Below are 24,503 nucleotides of genomic sequence, written 5' to 3' on the forward strand. Positions count from 1 at the left end.
ATACTTGTGGAGTGGCATCTTGGTGTGGTTTGATGTGCAGCTTCCCAACATAATGATGCAGAGCTTCTCTTTATATGCACATGCTAGCCATATTCCTTTGCAGAAATGTGTATTCAAATGCTAGCTTTTTGCTTTAGTGTGTGTGTGTGTGTGTGTTTAAAGGTCTCGTGTAGCTCAGGCTAGCTTTAAACTATGTAGCCAAGGACGTGAAACTGATCCTCCTGCCTCTACTTCACACATCCTGGGATTACGGGTATGTGCCACCACGCCCAGCTTCTAATCTGTTGTCATTTTAAAATCAAGTTATCTAGTTTAGCAATGAATTGTATTTATTTATTTATTTATTTTGATTTTTGAGACAGGGTTTCTCCGTAGCTTTTGGTTCCTGTCCTGGAACTAGCTCTTGTAGACCAGGCTGGCCTCGAACTCACAGAGATCCACCTGCCTCTGCCTCCCAAGTGCTGGGATTAAAGGCGTGCGCCACCACCGCCCAGCTTGTTTTTTGTTTTTTGAAACAGGGTCTCATTACCTAGCCCGGCTAGCCTGGAATGCACGATCCACCTGCCTCCTAAGTGAAGGAGTACACGCATGCGCCACTAAGCCCAGCTGTTACTTTCTTGATAGAGGGTCTTTGAAATACAAAAATAAGTTTCTTTCAGTGAATTACAGCATCCCTTTTTTTGGTTCCTTGTGCTTTTGAACGTGTAGCTGAGAAGTTACTCCTAGCCCAGGGTGACAAAGGCAGTTTCTTCTAAGGTTTTATAGTTGTAGCTGCTCAGTTTTGACATGGGTCTGGCTATGTAGCTCAATGGCCTTGAACTCCAAATCCCCCTGCTCTTGCCCATCCAGTGCTGGCACAGGTGTTTGCCACTGGCTGTAGTTCTTACACTGAGGTCTACGATTCCCTTTGACTTCATTTTTGTCTTTGGCACAGGCTATGAATAGTCTAGCTTGGAACGCTGGCTCATTTGAAGACAGAGGAGTCAGGCCCATGGGCTAGAGCTCAGAGACGTTAGCTGAAGCAGGACTCCGGTCATGCCAGCAGGATGGCTTAGGCAATGGGAGAAGCAGAAGCAGGAGTCCTGAATGAAGCCTGGCTGTTTATAAAGAATGGCACGAGACTGGAACATCCAGAGGCAACTGCACAGGCTAGAAAATGGCTATGAAAACAGCGACAAAAAGCTCAAGGAAAGGGTAAAGATCCAGACACGGCACTCAAAGGAATAGACAAGAGGTAAGATTAGAACACCACCTTTGTTCAAAAACAAGCTGTGAGTATAGTCCCTCGTTTTACTGGGTAGGCCACACAGCTCTGAAAACACCCATTCAAAAGGTATTTGAACAGCTTCCTGCCAGTCTCAATGGTTCCGGTACATCCTCACTACTCTTGGTCGGTTGGTGTAGTACAACTATTTCCCTCCAACCGAAGTGCTCTCCTTTGAAAAAATAAGGGGGAGCTTATAAGACTCAGGAATACAGGAAACCTGCAAGGCTTACGAAGCTCCTGAAACAAGATTCACAAATCCCATCCCAATGTCACAGAAGCAGCAACTGCTTAGGGAAGACTCCAATCCTGCCTGCCATCATGCAAGGTCCTCCAGGGATGCTGTTTCCTGGGTCCTCACCCAAGCTGAGGTGGCCTTTTCCTCGATGTCACTGCCTTTAATTCCCTCGTGCTCCTGTAAGTAACCCCATTAAACTCACTAGCATCGTCTGGAGGTAGAGTCCTGTTCTCACTAGTCTCATTGCCCCCAGGAAAAGTCTCTGTGTTCACTCACTACCTACTTATCTGCAGGTAACAGCAATGCAGACTTTTCAGCACACCACCCTAGGTCCCTGGAAGAACAGGTCTGCGAGGCTTTAGATTCTGGGCTATAAAATGGGCCCTCTCAAGACACCACAATGTTTCTTCACAAACCAAAGCTGAATAAACAGAGTTCTTATTCTCCTGAAATATGAGGGAAATTTGTCATTTTCATAGCAAACTCAATAAATAAGTTTTTATTTAATTCATTGAGAAGCTTGATGAAATCATTTTATTTCAGTAGAATAAAACAATCAGCAGCATGGAAGAGTAAAGTGCTACATAAACTCCAAACATACAGAAGGTCTGGAAGGCTCATGGGCTCACACCTCTACAAGCGAAACAGGCAATTTTCAAGCATGCTATTAACTACCGTGATGTGCAGTCATATGCTACGCTGGTCAGTGAAGCTGTGAGTTTTTAAATCTGAGAACTAGAGAAACAGGAATCCTAAGACTGTACCTAGCAGCGTCTACATGGTTTGGGCCATATGCTGGGACTAAGGGCTAAACTGAGGTTTTAACAATGGAGGCTCTTCAGTAATTCCAAGGTGGGGGTGGGAAGACAATTTTTAGATAGCATTATGGGTGGGAAGTAAACTGTACCACTTTGATGTGTGTATCAAGTGCTAAAAAATACCAACACACATTCGGAGGTAGCCAGTTAGCAACAGTGAGGGAAGAATGGATGAGATCACAAAGCAACCTCAGTGCTTAGCAGAGGCGCCCACGGAAGATGCAGTAGGATCACAGAGCTGCCAAAGCTGCCAGTCTGGCTGGGAGGAAGACTGCTCTAGCGATGAGCCATCTCAGCTCAGCTCAGGGTGACGGTGTGGGTTTCTCTCCTAAGTGGGAAGGCCACCCAGGCTTCCACTGGGCTACTAGCTTCTTTCTAGGAGACCACTGACCCAATCAATGTTTTTCATATTTGGTATTATAAACTAAGACCTCAAAATATACTTTCACAGCAAGAAAATTTTAAAAAATGGTAACCTATAGTCTTCCTGTCATGAGGTCGTCACAATATTCTTGGCTTTTTAGACTTTACCAATTTCATAAACAATCTGAATAACTATAAAATGCTAATCTATTAAACTTTAATAATTTAACTTATTACAGCATAAGAACCTTTTTAAATTTTAGGTGTTGACACAACGAAAACTGGCTACCAAATAAAAATGGAAATTATGTTAACAGACCCAAAAATCACATAATAGAAGTAAAAATTACACTCACCTCTAAAATGATTTTGTGTGCTGTTTCTATCTTGCTCAAAATTGTATTTAGTTAAAACCACATAAAGACTTTACAACTACACCCTGACACATACTTTTTTTTTTTTTTTTTTTTTTTTGGTTTTTCGAGGCAGGGTTTCTCTGTGTTGCTTTGGAGCCTGTCCTGGCACTAGCTCTGTAGACCAGGCTGGCCTCGAAAACACAGAGATCCGCCTGCCTCTGCCTCCCGAGTACTGGGATTAAAGGTGTGCGCCACCACTGCCTGGCCCTGACACATACTTAAAATGTGTATGAGCTACTAACTTTTGTAGACTGACCTAGAACCCAGATAACAATTATATTGTCTTTAAAAAACAAAAGAAAAAAAAAAAACAAAAGAAAGCTTACAAATGGGCATGATATATTTAAAAGCTCAGGACTACCTATATTTTCCAGTTAAATCAGCAATACAGGCCCCTTAAGAGCTCCCTCAAGGTTGCTGAAGGAACATGCCCAAGGCAATCCTGCCTTAAGTGGTCTCACTAGGCACTGATTACAAATTCGATGTCAGCATCTAGGGAACTGACTGGCACTAAGTGATAGATCAACTTTTCCATTGAAATCTTTCTTGGGCTTTGACCAGTGAACAATTCTAAATAAAAGTTGGATTGTTTTTAATCCCTCTACTACTGTTACTTGGGCCCTGAGTTCTTCTATTAATATTTGAATATTATGTATATTCCTGGAATAATTTAAAGCTACAGTGACTACAGAGCTGAGCATATAACTCACATCAGGTACAAATGAAAGCAGAGCAGAGTCAAACTTTATGATCTCCTCACCTAACATGAAAGAAGATTCGAACTATTCCTTGGCATGGATCTCATCTGTGTGCATACTGGAGGTGTTGACAGCATATCAAAGTGACTACAAAGCCTTTCCTCTTCAAGTAATATCCAAAAACAAAAATATAACCAAGATCTTCATCAATGTCTGAAATAAAATTATTCTCACTGAACAAAGTTTCAAATACAAAGATCACAGAATGGGCGACCCCAGTCTGTCCTATTATGATGCTTTTCAAGAAACTAGTGAGCAATGTGCCCTCCCCCTGCCGTTCTTCATCCCCTCTTCTACACAACTAGAGCGGGTACTCAGTAAGTGATACTGAGTAACCAGTAATACTCGGGATGTGAAAACATCACCTTTTATCTGAAAACTCCAAAGGACTACATAGAAAAGTATTGCAAATCCATGGGAAAGCGGCTTGGGTGTGAGCAATCACAATAAGTTATTTGTTTGTGACGTAGATTAAATAGACAAGGAACTATGGCTTCCAGTCCCTTAATCTAAGCAGGACAAATTGTTGGGACATGGCCTGAATGTCTACCTATAGCACAAAGAATTTATAACAATAAAAAAGTAATGAAGGATAAATACAAAATAATATTTTGTAAACAATCCTTAGGTTATACCCAATGCAGAATGTTTAATGAAGCAACTGAGTCTCAGCTCTTAAGTCACAAACCAGCATTATAACTCAAAGTCAAATATGTACTCATTGGCCAGATATATCCGTCGGAATATAAGAGCTGCCAGTGCCAAAGTCAGGATGACGATGAGCATGGCAGACCCGCCGTGCTCAGTATGGTTGGCTCTTGGCGGCTGGCCTTGGGTCACGTCGGGGGAAGTAGACCTTCTCTGACTCTGCTGCTGGGCCCGGCGCTGTCGAGGGCTCATGGAGGTATTCTTAGGAGCTGGTTGGGTAGGTTGTGGCAAGGGTGCTCCAGATGGATTCTGGGTTCCATACTAGAAAACGATAAGAAAATCTGTTTAAAACTGGCAAAAAAACAAAACAAAACAAAACAAAACAAAAAAACCAACATTTGTACATGCACTCATTAACAGTTTAAGGATATGTGCAGTATGACGAAGGTAAATCTACAAAGACCATGAAAATGCTAAGACTAGGCACCAACACTGATGAATAAGCCAGAAACACGAGTTATCTTGAGCCCTCACGAGGGGGAGGAGCCTGTTTATCAGCAGACACAGACGTTGCTCTGTCTCTCCAGATGGTAGACACAACAGCAGTTTCTGCCAGGCATCTGGGTACTGCTCCTCTTTCAGAAGATCCAAGGAGAGAAGCAATCTTTTGCACTTTCAACTTGAGAGTTACCCATTACAAAGAGTAGAAAGAATGGAACTCCAAGTCATTTACCTTTGATAAACCTGACTTCTTCAGTATTACCTTACCATGTCGACATCCATCAACCACAGTAAGGAAATAAGCCACACACTTTCATATTGCTATTGTAGAAATGTGCTTGCTTTCAAACAGCACATCCTTTCCCATAGTCCCAGACAAGTGAGCTAAACACAAGTCTAAGAGCCTCTTTAACACAGTGCTGGATATTGTACGCTGTCAAGAGTGCCCAGAGTACCTGAGTTCCTCAGTGTGTGCTGCTCTGTACCTGATGTTCCCCTAAAGCCCTGCTCAGCCAGAGGACAATTATGTGACACAAGGGTTTCAAAATCTTGAGTTTGCCTCAGAGATAATACAACTGGCAATACCACATTCAAAGAAGTCACACAATGTATGGACTATACTCAGACTCCTTGACCTGCCTCGACTGCATCAATGCCTTTTAATGCATACACTGGGAGTAGCTGTTACCACTAGAACTAATTTTTTCAGACAAGAAATAAGAATGAATGTTTTACTCACAATAAAATGAATTAAATACAAGGTATTTCAAACACTTTCCAACAGGGAAAACGTAAACGCTTAAAAGAATCAAATAATATAACTCCAATTCTTCTATTAATCATTAAGAGTATAAGTTTTGTGCTGGCAACAACTCTAACAGGAAGGAAAACTGCTGCTCTGAGTTATTTGCAGGATTTCCATTTGAAAGCTGACATCCACTTCCACGTTATGACGTGCTAGCTGAGTGTGACAGCTCCCGCCTGTAAAAGCAGCACTGATATGTGAGGACAGAAGATGGTGAACTCAAGGCCAGCTTGGGCTACCTCCAAATACAAAGGTGTGGGGATGCCCCGTCGCGGCAGAGCACTTTCCGAGCATCCACAAAAACCTGGGTTTGATCCCTAGGATACGAAAAAAGCTTAGATAATCTGAGTTTCTTAAAATTATTCTTTGTAGTTTCTTTTTTTTTAAATGGTCTTAAAATTATTCTTTATAGTTTCTTAAATGTTCTTAGTTAACCCATAGTACAGAGTTATAGAGAAACTACTGGTGAGTTTGAGCTTAAAGTAGCTCCAATGCTGAATTAAGAGCTGCATAAACTTGGACTTGTACCTAGGGCTCCAAGGGACAACCTGCCCACGGAAGAGTGCAGACACATAAAAGTCAATGTTGCATGGTGGCATGGCATCACAAACGCCATACAGTAAGTGAACCAATCAATATTCAATGAGTGAACTGAGTTACAGCAGCCAACAGAGAAGAATTACAGTCTAACTTCTGCATCCTTCTGACGCTCAGCTAAGAGCATAAATGTATTCAGTAGATCTGAGGACTGAGGCTTAAAGAGCACAAACAGCTGGTGACCCAGCTGGCCCTGAATACATGATCCTCTTGCCTCAGCCTCCCTCAGCGCAAAGAGTGTAGGTATGCACCACCATACCCAACAACAAATAGGTTTTGTTTGGAGACAGTGTTTCTCCGTGTCGCCCTGGCTGTCCTAGAACTCACTCTGTAGACCAGGCTAGCCTTGAACTCAGAGATCTGCCTGCCTCTGTCTCCCAAGTGCTGGAATTAATGGCATGAGAAACAGGTTCTTAAGGAAAAAAGACAATGACAATATCACTATAGCCTAAGAGACTGACTCATACTAAAGTTTTTACTGACTTATTTTTTCCTTAGTTTGAGGGGAGATTATCTTGCCCATAAAATTAACAAAATAAATTATAATGGTTATATAACAATTATAAGCGTTTATTTCTAGTCTGGCTTTGTCTAGTAGCTATGTGTTCCTAAGCCAATGTCTCAGCTCCCTCATCTGTACAATGACGATGTCCAATTCAGCAGTTGTGAGGATTAAATGGATTAACAATATAAAGTGCTTAAACACAATTACTTACTAAGTGTTAATCACTATTAATATTATTACTATTAACATATCCTTTTGGAGGCATCCGGATTTCAGTTCAAAAATTAAATTGTAAATTTACTTAGGATAGTTTGTAGCCTCCTTATTAGTATGATTAATATATTTATAAAACAATCATTAAAACGTGATTGTATTCTGAGCACTTGAAGGTTAAGGCAGAAGGATTGGTAAATTCCAGGCTAACTTGGACTACATAGCAAGACATGTCTTTTAAAGAAAAAAAAACACCCTAAATGGCTCATTGCACACAAGACTCTAGGCTTGATCCCTGGCATTACAAAATTAATCAATTGATGCCAAATACTTTAGTACATGTGCTTTAGCAAAAATGCTTATATAATGTTTTATTTAGGTTTCTGTATTTCAGATACCTTTTGGGCAGTGACCATTGGTTAAATACTAATGAAATGTTAAAATTTTTCCTATCTAAATAATTATAGTCATATAGTCGGTGAGATAGAATGCTTTACTATGGTGTGCATGCACATATACATGTGGGTGCAGGTTCCACGGTACACTGTGGAGGTCAGAGGACTACTTAGTGAAGTCTGTCCTGTCTACCTTTACGTGGCTCCAGGGACTGATCTCAGGTTGCCAGACTTGTGTGGTAAATGTCTTTACCCACCAGACCATCCCATCAGTCCTGGAATGCTTTTTAATATAAAATAGAACGACTTACTCAAACTTTAGTCCCTGGGATCACAGAACTGATAGACTGAGGAACATAAGCTGCTATCAGGTATTTTTCCTAGACCCCTTACTATATCAAAGCAGTAAGTCACAGACATAGTAACTAAAATAGGTGTAATTGGAATATGTTACAAGACACCTGACAGTGGATTTAAAGTATACTGATATGCCATCTTCCTCCCTGAAAGAAAACCACTCAAAACTGTCTCATTCTTTGTTTTCAATTTTCCTGACCTTTGGGTCCTTTAGGATTAGTGAGATGACTTAGTGCATAAAGGTGCTGCTGCAAAGCCTGGTGACCTAAGTTCAGTGCCGGGTGCACATGGCAGAAGAGAACTAATTCCCACACGTTGTCCTCTGCCCTCTATACATACATAATAGCATATGCACACCTTCCTCAATAAATCAATAAATGTCTTCTATAAGCCACATGGGGAAATAAGATGTGGTTACCTAGTCAAATAATCTTTAACAAAACTGATTCCAAGAGTGGTAAGTTCATCGTGTATACATGTTAAGTCACTTTCCCCTCATAATCCTCATTATTTAGCACCAATCCAGTAATATTTTTAATGAGTAATACTCTGATCACCTGTGCTGACTCACTGTTTAAAGCAATGGGTCAGAGTAGAGCTAGCTCTCTCATAAGAAACATTCAATCTTTCATCTAACAATTCCTGCCACTTACTCCACACAAGGCAGTGTTCAACAGGGCTGCGTGAGTGGAGTTTAAGTTCTGCATCTATGCTTCTAAACAGAGCTGCCAACCACCTGCTGCGGCTGTGGTGTGCCTAGGACTAGGACATGCTAGTGTGCCGGAGGGCCAACACTGATGACTTCACTAAACCTTCACTGATTTAAACTTAGATAGCCATGTGTGACCAGAGGACAGGTAGAACTACCCCAAGGCAAGGCAGCACCTCCCATCTATCAGATGCATGCTAAACATGCATGTTTTATGCAGGCTAGCATTATGTGAAAGAAGCATCCTGAATGACAGCAGGACTTAGAAACTATCTCATCCAACACCACTTAACAAAAAAAACTAAAGTCCAGAAAGATGTATTCAGAACAGCATAATTAGTGGGGCAGCTGGGCTATAACTTTACTACTAAGAAAAAAATTTCAGTATTTGATCTAGAAGGATCTTACCTTACTCCAAACAAGTGTGTGTTTGTATGCATGTAGGGTGTGTGTATGTTTGTGTGTGGGGTGTGCGTGTGTATGTGGTGTGTGTATGTGTGGTGTGTGTGTATGTGTGTATGTGTGGTATGTGTGTATGTGTGGTGTGTGTGTATATGTGTATGTGGTGTGTGTATGTGGTGTGTGTGTATGTGTAGTGTGGTGTGTGTATGTGTGGTGTGGTGTGGTGTGTGTGTATGTGTGGTGTGGTGTGTGTGTATGTGGTGTGTGTGTATGTGTGGTGTGTGTGTATGTGTGGTGTGTGTGTATGTGGTGTGTGTGTAGTGTGTGGTGTGTGTGTGTGGTGTGTGTGTGTATTAAAGGACAAGAGCCATACCGATGTGCCGGCTGTAGCACCCTGGAATGTTGTAGGTAAATCGTCTTGTGAACCATTTAGTGAGAAAGAGTGGTTTAAGTCTGATTCAGCGATAGTCTTTCCAGATGAATTGACTTCGGCCTATAAATAAGATATACCCAAGAGCAGTGTTAGAAGAAGAAATGTATCAGCAATCAACTACTCCCTCTGGGTCACCCTCATCACTCCTTTCTTACGAGCTACATCACCAGTCAGCTAGCTTTGGGCCGTCTGCATCTGCTATACACCAGGTCTGACAGGAAGGGCACAAGACAGCCTGCATTCTCAGCGGCTGCTACCTGCTAAGAACAATGCTATGGCTCCTAGCCTCAATTCCAAGAATCCTTGCAAACTAAAGCTTTGGGGTGACTTTTAGATAAAAGTCTGACATAACTATGTGAGGCTAGCTTGGGCTTTCTCCAATAATAGTAAACAGTCCCAGGTTAACCTAATTACTGTAACTGCTCAAGTAAGCTGTATGTATTTCCTCAATCTGAAAAATCACAATATTCAAAACAAGAAAGATTTTAGGTGTAGAAGAAATCCAGGGAAGATCTTTATACTTCCTCTTTCAGGAACTATGATAAAACTGAAGAAAAAACCCAAGAACTGAACCCAGGAGCACAGAGGGCAGAAAGGCAGGTCAGAGGGAGAAGGCAGCATATGCTTAATATGGGTTAATTAAATTCCAGAAACACAGTGTGTTTACTCAAAGTATTAAAATATTATATAAATTTTATATTTGGGTAAAAAGGTAGAAAATTAGAAACATGCTGAAATATTAACAGCAGTTAATCTCAGAGGTGAGGTTACCTACTTTGTTCAAAAAGAACGAGAAATGGGATAGATTTTTTGCGGGTGAACTGAGGGCAGGGTAGTGGTGAAGGACAGTACTGGGAGGACAAATGGAACTGGGCCATTTCAGGAGCGATGTAGAAACGTAATGCAGTGGGAACTTCCTGGAATTTATAAGGGTGATTCTAGCGAGTGCTCCCAGTAATGGGGGGATACTAAGCCTGAACTGGCCATCTTCTATAACCAGGCAAGACTTCTAATGGTGGGACTGAGACATCAAGCCAGACACAAAACCTTCCACCTCCAATCTGTTCTGCCTGCAAGGTGTGCTGGGCAATGGTGGCGCAGCACTAGTAGGAATGGCCAACCAATGACTGCTCCAACCTGAGGCCCACAAAAGGGACTACACCCCTGACTCTGCCTGCATAGCCAGGAAGCAGAGGCTGGATAGCCCAGATCTAGGATAGAACCAAACAGGACTAACATAAATAGACAGACGGACGGATGGACGGATAAATGAATAAATGATCCCTGATGATTTTCTGCTATACTTATAGACTGGTGCCTAGCCCAACTGTCATCAGAAAAGCTTCAAGTAACTGATGGGAGCAGATGCTGAGAGCCACAGCCAAACATTAGGCAGAGCTCAGGGAACTCAGAAGAGGGGAAGGACTATAGGAGTGGTGAATACACAAGAACATGACCCACAGGATCTACTAAGCAGGACTTACAGGGGCGCACAGAGACTGAAGCAACAGTCTCAGAGTCTGCACGGTGCTGACCTAGGCCCTCTGCATATATGTTATGGCTGTGTAGCTTGGTGCTCCTGTGGGACTCCCAACAGTGGGAATGGGGAGGGGGTATCTCAGACTCTTATGCCTGCTCTTGGGACCCTCCTACTACTTACTGAGTTGCATGCCCAGACCTGGTATGAGGGTTTATGCCTAGTCTTATTGTATCTTGAACTGACATGTTCAGCTGATATTCCTGGGAGGCTTTCTCTTTTCTGAAGGGAAATGGAGGAGGAGTGGATCTGGGGGAGAGCAAGGTTGGGGAAGGACTGGGAGGAGTGGAGGTAAGGAAAACTGTGATCAGGATGTAATGTATGAAAGAAGAGTAAGAGAAAGAAAGGGACAGAGAAAGAGGGAGGGAGAGAAGAGAAAGGGAAGAAAAAGACTAGGATTTATGAAGCACTATGTGGTATACGTGTTAATTAACATATCCTGACAAAAGTCCAAAGAAGGTACTACTATTATTTACAGGTGTAAGGGGGCACACGATGGTAAAGCACTATGTCTGGAATGTCAGCAGTAAACGGCAAAGCTGATCTGAATGCAGCCTTTAGCAGTCTAGCTATAACTATGCCCCAAAGTCTGCATTAGTGTAGCTTTTATGTTTTGTATTAAGAAAACACTCTTTATAAAAATCTCATGTCAGTAGAACTATATTACTTCCCTTTTTATCTAGAGTTCAGCAGTAAACAAAAAGGTTACATAAACAGATCTGTTTAGGAGTTTATAATACCTTAAAACTAATTTGTCTCGCCAGTTCTTTGGCTTCTTGGTCAGCCTGGCTGGAATCACTTCCAGATTTTAAAGGCAATAGGACATCCTTCATGGCAGAGCCACAGCCTTCACAACAGAAATCTTGTGATCTGGTAGGAGACAATGTTGTTCAATGAGCATAAATCAAACAGCTGAGTACTAACTCCCCTTTACAAGATACTCAAATGGCGGCTAGAGTGTTCTTCCAGAGGACCAGGGTTCCATTCTCAGCACCCATATGGCAGCTCACAGCCATCTGTAACTACAGATCTAGGGAACCCAATGCCCTCTTTGGCCTTCATAGATGCTGCACATACATGATGCACAGATGTACATGCACGAAGGCAAGACATCCATAAACATAAATCAAAAAGAAACAAATCTTTAAAAACATTTTAAAGATACTCAAATATGGAATAACTAAAAGAAAAGGGTACTTAACAACTTCATAGCAGTCACCCACAGGCCATGAGACAAGGGAGCAACTGTGTTCTGAGGAAAGTAAAAGGTTCATTAAAAAACAGCTTAGGTTTCATTTTTAAAAAATAAGTTATCTAAAGAAAGCTTCAGATCTACAGTGGCAACATATTTATGTAAACTGTCTATTATACTCTGTGATACCATCCTGAAGAACCCAGACCATGAGCCTAGTCAAAGTCTGTGAAAAAGTCTAATATAAAGCTCCAATTATATCTTAGCAAAAACATACAACCGGAAAGAAGTCAATTAAAAATAGAATTTATGAGCTAGGCAGTGGTGGCCCGAGTCTTTAATTCCAGCACTTGAGAAGCAGAGGCAGGCAAATTTCTATGAGTTCGTGGCTAGACTGGTCTAAGAGTTCTAAGACAGCCAAGGCTACACAAAGAAACCCTGTCTTGAACAACCAAAGAAAAAAAATAACAGTAATAATAATAATAATTTACGCTGGGCTTGCAGGCATACACCTTTCATTCCAGAACTCTGAGTTTGAGGCCAGTCTGGTCTATATAGTGAGTTCCAGAACAGCCAGAAAGGAAATGGTACTTTAAGTTGAATGAATTTTTATGACTATATAGAAAAACAAAACTAAGAGAGGGCACGATCACCATCATATCACTACCTAATAAAAATTTCCTTTATTTTATCCCAGATCACTTATTGAATATCTGCTACATAAGTTGAAGCTATGCGAGCTGCTACAAAGATTGAGTGGGCTCCTTCACAGCCCCAGGGAGTTGATCTTACAGTCAGCAGTATGTAAACAATGGCTATGGCTCCTCCCACTTGTGATGCCAACCGAAATGGGACAAAGGGCCAGTAACGCTTTCTAGGAAATTCTGTTTCACTGGAGTAAACCAAATCTTAGTAGAATGCTCCCAACTACTTTATTTTCTAATTATTATTTTATGAGTACTGGTGTTTGGCCTTCTTGCATGTCTGAGCACCAGATGTGTTCCTGTGCCCACAGAGAAGAGAAGAGGGAGGAAACTGGATCCTGTGGGGCTGGAGTTACAGACCATTAGGAATCATAATGTGGGTCCTCTGGAAGAGCAGCTAGTGCTGACCACTGAAATCTCTCCAGCCCATCAACTACTTTTAAACGAATGAAATAGTTAGGCTGGCAATACAACTTAGTGGAAGAGTACCTGCCTGACATGGAATGAAATCCAGGGACTGATCCAAAATACTACAAAAAAATATCATGAGATCAATTTTTTTTAATATTCTGATCACTCCAAGGAAATTTTCAGAGTTGGATTTCTACAATGCTAAGACTGGATCCTTAACCACTAATACCACTCGGCCCTAACAAGGAACTTACTTTTTGGCAAGTGCTCTTCTCTCCTCGGGTGTGTAATCTAGAGAACCTATGGCTCCCTCTCCTTTAGTTGGCATAAAACCAATGATGGCCAGCAATGCTGTCCTTACTGAAACAGAAAATGAACATCAATTCAGTGAAAGGAGCTGGGGCAGGAGCTGGGCTGGGGTAGATGCTATAGTAGTAGCTGGGTTCGGGTAGGAGCTGGGCTGGTGAAGAAGCTAGAGTAGGAGCTGGGCTGGGATAGGAGCTGGGTTGAGGTAGGAGCTGGGGTAGGAGCCAGCTCAGCAGCGCAAGCGCAGGGACCCATGCCCCCTGTATGCTTGCTGTAAGAAAGAAAAAAGAGCAGTGCATGCTCTACCCATTCTGGGGAAGCAGACAGGAGGCTCCCAGGAGCTTGCTTAGCCAGCAAGCCTAACAAATATGCAAACTCCAGGTTCAGTGAGAGACCTTGCCTCAAAAAATAGGGTAGAAGAGAATTAAGGAAGACACCCCTCAACAACTGTTGGCCTCCATACACATCTGCACACAAACATAAGCATGCGCAGGTACACACACACATACACACACACACACAAATACAAAATAAAAATTTTAAAGGGAACTAGGTTTACTCTGGGAAAAAAAATCTGAAGGTTTTCAGGAGATGTGAGAGGTTATTAAAGTTCTATACAAACTTAAACATGGAAAAATATTTATTAATTTCCAAGGGTACTACATATTAGCCAAAACATCTTTACTCTCGAGTGTATTATAAGCAGCTTCTATTGACTAATACTCACTGCTCCACGAAGGCTGCCAGGTTTCAGGATGATGCCCTGAGATGCTTAGGCAGATCTTCTTGCCTACTTCAAATCGCCCATTAGCCTTAGAAATAAAGAACGTATTTTAAAAACTGCAAAAGTCTATTTAATGCCTTCTGCTTTCCAAGAACCAATACATACCATATTTACATATAAATAATAATTTTAAAGATAATATTTAAAGAAATTTAACTCTAATAAAGGAGCGTTTTTTTTGTCCTCGTATAGGCATTCAAAAACATTTGTTAAAGGCTGAATAAAGTTGTTTTTTTTTTCTTTTTTTGAAGGTGCACTGGCACCTCTCTGAGCAGCACAGCTGGAACTGATGCTATGCCTTGTGCCTACTACAATCTAGGTTTGCATAAAGAGAAGACACATAGATGCCAAGTCACCTAACATGCTGGAGGAGGCTTTAAGACAGGAGCAGTTTTTCAGAAGGTTAATGCCATTTAATTAGATAGAACGTGGTAAAGGAAGAGCAGAGACCATGACTTTGATTTGGACACAGAACTGATGGTTTATAGGAAAGTAACCAATGACATCGAGCAGGCAGGCAGAAATAGAAGCATGCTGATGTCAGTAAAAGATGGAGACTCTTGACACCTTTTTCAGAGGTGACCACTGCAATCCTGAGCAGGTGAACAGCCACAAGGCTGAAGGAGGTGAGGAAAAAGGCACTAAGGCAGAAGCACCGCTGGGAGGAGGCTGACTCAGTCCTGCCTCATCATGGGTCATGTTCAGTAAATATTTGATCAAAATTGAAAGTGACTTTTTTAAGAAAGAAAGTGAACAAGAAGGCAATACTGACTACTGACAAGGATAGGGCTCCTTTTCAGTGTGCTAAATCCAACTGATCCACTGGCTAACTACTGGTAAAAAGCTGTTATCTATTGCCCAACACACACACATTCATATACACCAGCCCCTTTCTCCAAGCTATAGTCAGTCTCTCTCTCTCTCTCTCTCTCTCTTACACACACACACACACACACACACACACACCTCCACCTCTCCCATACACCAGCCCCTTTCTCCAGGCTGCAGTGATATTTCATTTGTATTTTAATAAGTAAAGCTTGGCTGAAGATCAGAAGGCAAAACAGCTACATTGGTCAGCCATACAGGCCAAGCACTGGTGGCGCACACCTTTAACCAAAGTAGCCACACTAGTTAGTCACAGAGGCCAGGCAGTGGTGGTATAAGCCTTTAGTCCCTGCACTAGCGAGGAATATAAGGCAGGATGAGATAGGAGCTCGCTCTGTCAGTCTGGAGATTTCACAGAGATAAGAGCTTTCTAGTGGCTTGGCTGCTTTGCTTCTCTGATCTTCAGGTTGAATCCCAATACCTGTCTCAGGGTTTTTATCATTCATGCTACAGCAGACCTCTTGTTTCTCCCAGTTAACTGAAATAAGTCCTGACATGGGAGCCTAAAGGGCTGCCCCAGCCTTCATATCAACATCAACACTTAGCAGTAACAGCCAGTGCTTGCTGAGCAGCTTCTAGATGCCTGGAACTTTAGGATGTGGCTGTACTTGCCACAAACAACATTCCATCAGACAGAAACAAAGATAATAAATATACACCCTCCAGGCGGGGAATGGAAAGAGCACTGCTCAGGGCCCCGGCCAGCTGACCCTAAAACAAGCACCTTCTGCAGGCTCCAGAGCGCAGCTGGAGCTAACACCTGTGTCAGAGAAGACTCGATGAACAGGATGAAGACTGAAGCTGTAGCAGTTCTCAGGTAAGTTTCAATAGACAACATTTGTGAAACAACTGCAATAGTCTACACACGAGTAAGGTCAAAGAGAAAACAAGGCAACAAAAGGGTCTGTGCGTGTATGGATGGATGATGTGTGTTGCCTTTTTCACGGTTAGGAAAGGATTAAACCTAAGTGAGAATGGGACAGTTTAGCAATCCAGAGAGTTAATATACCAATGTTCTTTCTTTCACATGAAAAGAGAAGACAGAAAGGCAGAAGTTCTGAGATACAAACAGAAATAAAACAGCATTTATTAAGGTTTCTAAGAGCTATCACAGATCCTGATCTTTTCTTTCCATGTCAGCCATTACAGCTCACTGCATATAGGAGGAAACTCATGAAAACGGTGTGAGATGGATGGGAAACTGGAGCTGACACGAGCTGCACTCAGCATCACCACGTCCAGGCGGCATGTCACGGAGTCCTAACAACTGTGCTATGACATTATGACACGGGGTCCTAACAACTGTGCTATGACATTAGGACACGGGGTCCTAACAACTGTGCTATGACATTAGGACACGGGGTCCTAACAACTGTGCTATGACATTAGGACACGGGGTCCTAACAACTGTGCTATGACATTATGTCACGGGGTCCTAACAACTGTGCTATGACATTATGACACGGGGTCCTAACAACTGTGCTATGACATTATGACACGGGGTCCTAACAACTGTGCTATGACATTATGTCACGGGGTCCTAACAACTGTGCTATGACATTATGCATTCGCCAGCATCACCAGTGCTTCACAGATACAACAGCTTCCTCGGGATTAATCCAAGGGGAAATTATTGCACTTCTATGGCCTAGGTGCTGATGGCAAAATTAGAATATTCTACTTCATTTCTTATAAATATGCTGACTACATTTGCAGATAACTGAAGAAGTTACCCACAAGCACTGTAAAATGCCAAGAACTCTTACCGTTAGCAGAATAATGCTCGGTGGTTTCATGGGGTACTCTGGTGGCAGAACTATGCGTCCATGATAAACTCCTCCATCAAAATCAGAATCTGGGGGCCCTCTAACTGTGAAGTGCCATTCAAAAAGGTTATCCTAAGCAAAAACAAGAATCCACAGGATCAAGAACATTTAAACATTTTATCATTTTTATTAATAGTAACATTAAAAATGCCAAGTGAGGGAAATCAAATGTTTCCTAATAGTGCTATTAGCCTCTAATGCTCAAGATGCCTCAAAAGTCATAAGCAAAAAGGTGTTATTTAACATAAATTTTATGTTTCATAAAAGATGAAATCTCTTTTAACCAAATATTTAATTTGGTTTAAAATTTAAATTTAAAAATTATATATTCATAAATAAGATCCATTTAAACTGGAAATTAATGCCTCAAAAAATCAATTAGTGGAAATAGTCAAATCATTAGTATATATTTGAGTTGTCTTAACAAAGATTTAAAAGTATTCTTCATTATGTAGAACTGACCAGTAATATTAGTAATGTACATGTCACTGTACATTACTAAGTTCTTACACATACTATCTCTTCACTATTACCATGAAAACCCGACTATGCACAGTCAGCACCCTCCTTTCAGAAAGAGCAGAAGAGATGCTTGTGTCGGTAGCTGCAGAGACCCCACAATGGTCTGAGTCTTCCTGAAAGTGCAGTGTGTGCGTTTTTACTGACCCTCCCTCCCTCCATACTGAACACCAAGTAAACATCACTCACAGACAGAATTCCTAAGTTGTGTTGCCAAAGGAGCCAGACAAAAGGCTAATAAAACACTCATGAACAGAATACAGAAGATCAATAAGAAGCTCAAAACACATCAACAGTCAAAGCAATGGACACTGAAGCACTGCAGTCCTCAGGAGAGACAGAAACCAACCTCCAGAGGCTGAGCGTGGTAATGATCGGTGGGGTCTTTCAATTCGGCCGCTTCTTTCATCAGTCGTTTAACAGCTAAAAGAAAATGGAGATATTTAAAACATACTTGTCCAAGTGATTGGCACAGGCTGATAAAAACCCTTCTAGCCAGGTGTGGAGGCGCATGCCTTTAATCCCAGTTCTCAGGTGGTAGAGGCAGGTGAATCTTTGTGAGTTCAAGGACACCCCGGTCTACGGAAAGCAGACAGAAGAAAACAGGTCCTACCTACCTACTTTCCCTTGAAAGAAAACCAGGTAGTTGAAAAATAAAAAGCAGGAAGCTCCAGACGGGTAGGAACAGGCAGAGAAGATAGAGTGAACCATACAAAGGTTAGAGTGTGGGAGACACAGGCTAATGGGGAAGCAACTCCCACACACAAAACCAGATCAATCTGGTGCTGCTTTTCATACAGTGTCGCCCGAGTCTAGGGTTTTTTGATCTAGGCTTTAAAAAGTACCTAGCCAGGATTGAGGGCACACAGGTGTAACCCCTGAACGCAGGAGGTCAAGACAGGAAGATTTCAAGTTTGAGGCCAGCCTGGGCCACACAGCAAGACTTTTTCAAACAACTTAAACTAAGTTTACTTCATAACTGTTAATATTCTTTTCCATCTACTACTCTAAAGCAAGTTCATCCACTTTATCAAATACTTCAAGTACTTACTAGGAGCTAAAAGTGGCAACTACAATTATAAAATTCTAGGGCATCAAGGAGCTTAAGAGTTAAGAGGCAGTCGGTATTAACACAGCATGAAAACATCTTTAGTAGAAACATACATGTTTGACACAACCTCTCCCTCCAGATTCTAGACACTCAACTTCATTCATTTCTCAGACACACCCTACCTTTTCTCTATTCCAGGCCTCCTTACTTATTGTTTCCTCCGTTTGCAAAGCTGTTCTGGCCAGCCAGTGTCTGCACGCCTTTAATCCCAGGACTTGGGAAGCAGAGGCTGGCAGAGTTCAGAGGCCAGCGTGGTCTACAAAGTGGAGAAAAAAAAAAAAAACTGTTCTGGCACCTGTCACCATCTAGACTGGCTCCTACATATAAGCAATGCCTTTTGTTATTGTCTTATTTCACTTTGGATTTGATTTAGACAGGTTTCACTATGCAGCCTTGGCTGGCCTGGAATTCACAGAGATCCACTTGCCTCTGCCTCCTGAGCACTGGGATTAAAGGCGAGTATCACCTTCAAGCAATTTCTTCAGAAAGGTCCACTTGATACTTACCTGTCCTTCCCAGAGGGACTAGAGATTCTCATGTGGGCAAATGAAAGTGTCTGAAATAGGACAGAGACTAGGACTCCTCTTCCAATGATCCTAATGGCCAGTCATGTTGGGACCAGCTTGAGTCTCTTCCTATGTGATGTCACGACACTGTACCTACAGTACCTGTTTAGCCCTTGTCTTTCCTGCTAAGTAGTGGAAGGCTCTACTTCACTATGGCCTCTTCAGAGCTTAGAACAGAAAGTATAAAAATACAACAGATGAATGTTAAAGTCTTCCATCATTTCTTGTCCAAGAATCTGGAACTGTGACTGGCAACATTTTTTAAATAAACTTGACATTAAAAACTTTTTATTCAACACTGATAAAAAAAAAAAAAGGAAAAAACAATCCCTCTCTGTTTTGGTTGAAAAGGTCAGTGTGGAAGGTCAGGGCCTCCCATCTAGAGGCCCGTGGAGGGAGACTGAAGGCTGTTAGGGTGGCTCAGCAGATCTTGTTCAATCCCCAGCCAGGACTCAGGGCATGCCTGTTTGTAAAGCCAGCAATACTGTAAGACAAGGTGGAGACAAGAAAAGCACCTGCAGGCCAACTAGAGCACACAGCAGAAACAGCAAGAGTCTTCATCAACAAGGTGAAAGCAAGAACTGACGCAGGACGGTTGTCCTCTGACCTTCACACATTCACCTTGGCACACGCACACCTGCACACACAATCATAAAACTAACAATGATGCTAACAGTGATGTCTTAGGGTCTGTAGTGCTGCAACAAAACACCATAACTAAAAAGCAAGTTGGGGAGGCAAGGGTTTATTCAGCTTACACTTCCACATTGCCGTCATCACCAAAGGAAGTCAGGAAAAGAACTCAACGAGGGCCGATTCTGGAGGCAGGAGCTGGTGCAAAAGCAATGGAGGAGAGCTGCTTACTGGCCTGCTCAGCCTGCTTTCTTATAGAACCCAGGACCATCAGCCCAAGGATGGCACCACCTACAATGGGCTGGGCACTCCCCCCAATTGATCACTAGTTAAGAAAATGCCTTACGGCTGAATCTTACAGAGGCATTTTTCTCAACTGAGGCTCCTTCCTCTCTGATGACTCTAGTTTGTATCAAGTTGACATAAAACCAGCCAGTACAAATATAATAAAAGTCCTCTTCTATTACTTCCCCTACTGACAAAAGCACTTTAAAAGAAGGGTCTATCCTCACTCCCAAGGTAGTTAGTTCATGGTAGGGAGATCATGCGGCAACTGGCTGGTTACACTACATCCACAGTCAGGAAACACAGAGACAAGTGCCAGAACTCAGCTCATGTTGTCTATCAGTCCAGAACCCTAGACCATGGGATGGTGCACCCCACAGTTAAGGTTAGCCTAATCTATATAATCCAGTCCCTCACAGGAAATGCTCAGAGGCTCATCCACTGTCAGGCTGACAACCCAATGTTATGATGGTTAATTTCAACTGTCAATTTGATGAGACATAAAATCATCTGGGACATAAGCCTCTAGTTATGACCATAGGAGATTATCTTGATCTGATTATTGAAGTGGAAAGACCCACCCACTGTGGATGGCACCATTTCCTAAGTTAGGATCCTGGACTCTGTGCACGTATACACATATATACCTATACATATAATTGTGTGTGTGTGTGTGTGTGTGTGTGTATGTGTGTGTGAGAGAGAGAGAAAGAGAAAGAGAGAGAGAGAGAGAGAGAGAGAGAGAGAGGACTTTCTGCACTTTGACTTTAGATACCATGTGACTACAGCCTCAAGCTCCTGCGGCCACAACTTCCCCACTACAATGAACTGTGAGCCAAGAATAAACGCAATCACCCTGCAGCTGCTTCTGTCAAGAGTATTTTATCACAGCAACAGCAAAGGAATCCAGATAAAAACTAGCCATCACATTCCTGTTTTAAAGCCACTTAAAAATACCGATTCGATTCCTAAGGAGAAGGGTCTCTATGGAATGTCAAGGTACAAAGAGCTGCCAGGCTAGAGTGGCGACTTCCTCCTGACAGCCCATCTCTTGCTTCAGCCCCTGCTCCTCTCTCCTTGCAAGATTATTTCCTAGAGCTCTCAGAGTGTGGGAGACAACATCAATTAAAGAAGGGACTGACAGCTGCATTCCTACTCCTAAGCCGTTTATGGAGGCCATCTGGTCTCTCCGGATCAAGACTTTAGGCTCCATGGCCCCAGCATCTGCTCTCCTCTTTCGCCCAGCTAGTTCACTGCTTACACTACATTTAGAACCAGAAACATACAAATAAAGGGATCTTTTATAGGCCATGTCTTCCAATCATCAGTTCCCTTGGGAAGTCCCTATCTTACTATAGCCAATTCCCAAGACATGGTGAATTTCAGGAGGCAGGTGCATTAAAAACCTGAGTCCTAAATGATGCTCCCAATTGCCTCTTCCTGTTCCCAAGAATGAAGGCATGTCAGCAAAAGTTTAAGAACTAATGTTTTTACTTACAAAGACACTGTGAATGTGTTTACTTTTAAAAAAAAAAAACTGAAAATGTGACAGCGAGTTGCTTAGTAGGTAAAGGCACTTGCCACCAAGCCTGACAACATGAGTTTGACTTCTGAGTCCCACCTGATGGAAGGAAAGCACTGAGTCCTCTTATCTTCATCTGAGTGCCGTGGCGCATACACACACAAACACAAACACGCACACTAAATACATAAACACTAAAACAACATAGAGGGCTGGAGATAATCCAACACCAGCAGATAGGAAATGAGATGTTTACTTCCTTTCACGGAGCCATTAATCTACAAATAATGAAGGTCTGAGACTAAAACAAAGCAAGCATTACCACCAAGCTTCTTAGTATTTTAACAAGTTTTATGGCTCATCTAATTCACCTTCTCGATAAAATCAAAATCATCTACACCAACAGGAAAAAATTTTTAAAACTTTCCTTTTAGAATACCATAATCTTTGAGGAAACTAAAAACAGGATGGAATTTATAAAAAGATACAAAAGTTAATCAAAACTCAACATACTTTGGAAATTTATTAACTCACTATGTAGACCAGACTGGACCTCACATAGATCTGCCTACCTCTGCCTCCCAAATGCTGGAATTAAAGGTACATCCTACCATACCCAGCTATCAATGTATTAATTTCTAAAGTTGCTTAAATTTTATCATAATCTCGAGTACGATAACCTATCAAGATTGAGCAATTTGGGGCTGGAGAGATGGCTCAGAAGTTAAGAGCACTAGTTGCTTTTCCAGATAATTCCCTGGTTCAATTCCCAGCACCCACATGGCAGTTCACAAACTGTTACTCCAGTTCCAGGGGATCTGACACCCTCCCTCACACAGATATACATACAAGCAAAACAATTCACATTAAAAAAATAAATCAATAAATTAAATCATTAAAAAAAAGATTGAGCAATTTCCTGACAACATTTCACGAGGCGTTATTCGCTGACATTCACCCAAGTGCATCTGCTGATCTGGAACAACCGTGTGAGTAACAAAGCGCACACAACTTACCACAGTTCTACTTTCTTTTTAATTAATTGATTTTATTTTTACGTGCATTGGTGTTTTGTCTGCACGTATGCCTGTGTTGGGATGTCAGACCTTGGAGTTACAGACACTTGTTAGCTGCCATATGGATTCTGGGAATTGAACCCAGGTCCTCTGGAAGAGCAGTCAATACTCTTAACCACTGAGCCACCTCCCCAGCCCCGCAGTTCTAGTTTTAAACTCCAACTAATTCAACCATTCTGGCATCAAATTGGTAACATTCAAGCATTTCTACTTTCTCTGCCTCTTTTTAATTCTTTAGGTTGTAAGTGATAGGCTGAAGACAGAGGATGTGGTCCCTTTAAAATTAAGCTGTGTTGCCGGCCAGCGGTGGCACACACCCTTAAATTCCAGCACTCGGGAGGCAAAGGCAGTTGGATTTCTGTGAGTTCGAGGCTAGCCTGGTCTACAAAGTGAGTTCCAGGATAGCCAGGACTGTTACATAGAGAAACCCTGTCTTGGAAAAATAAAAATCAGCTGTGTAAATATCATTCTTGCACAGACACGGCCTATTTTAAATAAATCTCCTAAAGTATGACGGATTCTACAAACCTTGCACTGAAGGACACTTGCTTGTCAGTATTCAAGCTGACAACATTCTGTCCAGTCAATATCCTCGGGCTTTCATTTCTATAGTCTGAACTTTTTTTAATCAAAGACTCACAATATCCCATATGGATGTTAGACTTTAAAGTCCAAACTAGGTAACGGTGTGGGAAAGAAAACACAAAAACAGCGGCAAGGGTACTAGTTCAAGAATCAATACCCTGAGCTTTTTATTCAGAGCTAACGGGGTTTCTTCTCCTGACAAATTTATCAGGGTACATTTAGAATAAATACCATTTACAGAATCCAGTAACACATATCACACCAGCCTTAATATTAGAGAATTGATCATGGTTTGGGGAGTTCGTTTTTGTTTTCTGGTTGGGTGGAGAGGACGTTTTTGTTTTTTGCATTGTTTTTAATGCGCCAGAAAAAAAAACAAAAAACAAAAAACAAAAACTGGAGGCCGGGATTGTCTAAAGGAAGGAAATAAATTCTCCGCGTGAATTCAGACAAATTAGCAGTCCACCCCCATCCAATCATGATTAATTTTCAAGTACACCGCTCAACTAGTTCAGTTACAGGACATGTTTTTTAATGTCTATAATTCTGTTCTTCTCCGAACACTGAAATGGGATATTTCAACGACAGATCCCCCAAAATGCGAGTCAAACACCTAACAAAGTTACTCGGCAGCGACAGAGAGGGTCCTGAGGATGCGAGTACAGCCAGAAGGGATAGGTCAGTACTTCCCGCTGACGTCGCCTGTACACCTGCCCTTGGCAGGACCGTCGCCAGCTCCACTCGGCGGGGACTGGGAAGGGAACGTCTGGAGCCCTGGGGCGACAACCGGCCTGGGGCTCCGCAGCGGCCGCCCCGCCCTGCGGCCTGCACCCCGGGACCCGCAGCGGCCTCGCGTAAAGCGCGAACCCGGAATAGCCGCGAGAACCGGGGGTACGCGAGCCGGCCGAGGCGCCGCTCCGAGCCTCCGAGCCTCCGCCCAGCCGCCCCAGCCCCGCTCACCCGGGCTCTTCAGGTTGTAGCGGGTCTCCATGGCGGGGCTCCCGCTGCCGCTCCCGTCGGCGCCGCGGCTGCCCGGGTGTCGCGCGGCGGCGGACGCGCTTGCCGAGGGCCTCCGCTGACACCGCCCAGTCCGGCCCGACCGCGGGCGAGGCGCGAGGCGAGGCCGGGCCGCGGGG

The 24,503-nt window shown here is 42.6% G+C and overlaps 1 protein-coding gene across 2 annotated transcripts; it reads right to left on the reverse strand.

Annotated features, from left to right (window-relative positions):
* Nucleotides 1-2,012: 2,012 nt before the first annotated feature.
* On the reverse strand, nucleotides 2,013-24,503 carry Ube2j1 (ubiquitin conjugating enzyme E2 J1). 2 transcript variants are annotated; one of them, XM_041667661.1, is made up of 8 exons: nucleotides 24,328-24,503; nucleotides 17,939-18,012; nucleotides 17,011-17,142; nucleotides 14,300-14,384; nucleotides 13,521-13,626; nucleotides 11,700-11,829; nucleotides 9,363-9,482; nucleotides 4,482-4,826 (listed from the first exon to the last, which is right to left on the reverse strand). In XM_041667661.1, the coding sequence occupies exons 1-8, from the start codon at nucleotides 24,356-24,358 to the stop codon at nucleotides 4,551-4,553; spliced, it is 954 nt and encodes a 317-aa protein (XP_041523595.1). In that variant the 5' UTR covers nucleotides 24,359-24,503; the 3' UTR covers nucleotides 4,482-4,550. The 2 variants fall into 2 exon arrangements, with proteins under 2 accessions (XP_041523596.1, XP_041523595.1); XM_041667662.1 differs by lacking the exon at nucleotides 9,363-9,482 and having other exon boundaries at nucleotides 2,013-4,826.

This window comes from Microtus oregoni, unplaced genomic scaffold (genome assembly GCF_018167655.1).
Source record: "Microtus oregoni isolate MIOR12 unplaced genomic scaffold, Mior012 000017F_ref0000208, whole genome shotgun sequence".
Taxonomy (NCBI): Eukaryota; Metazoa; Chordata; class Mammalia; order Rodentia; family Cricetidae; genus Microtus; species Microtus oregoni.

Coding starts and splice junctions, on each gene's coding strand:
- Ube2j1 (XM_041667661.1), bottom strand. CDS start 24,358: ATGGAGACCCGCTACAACCTGAAGAGCCCGG. Junction 11,830..13,520: donor AGAAGAGCACTTGCCAAAAA/GTAAGTTCCTTG, acceptor GTCTCCTACCAG/ATCACAAGATTTCTGTTGTG. Junction 4,827..9,362: donor GTGCTACAGCCGGCACATCG/GTATGGCTCTTG, acceptor ATCGTTTTCTAG/TATGGAACCCAGAATCCATC.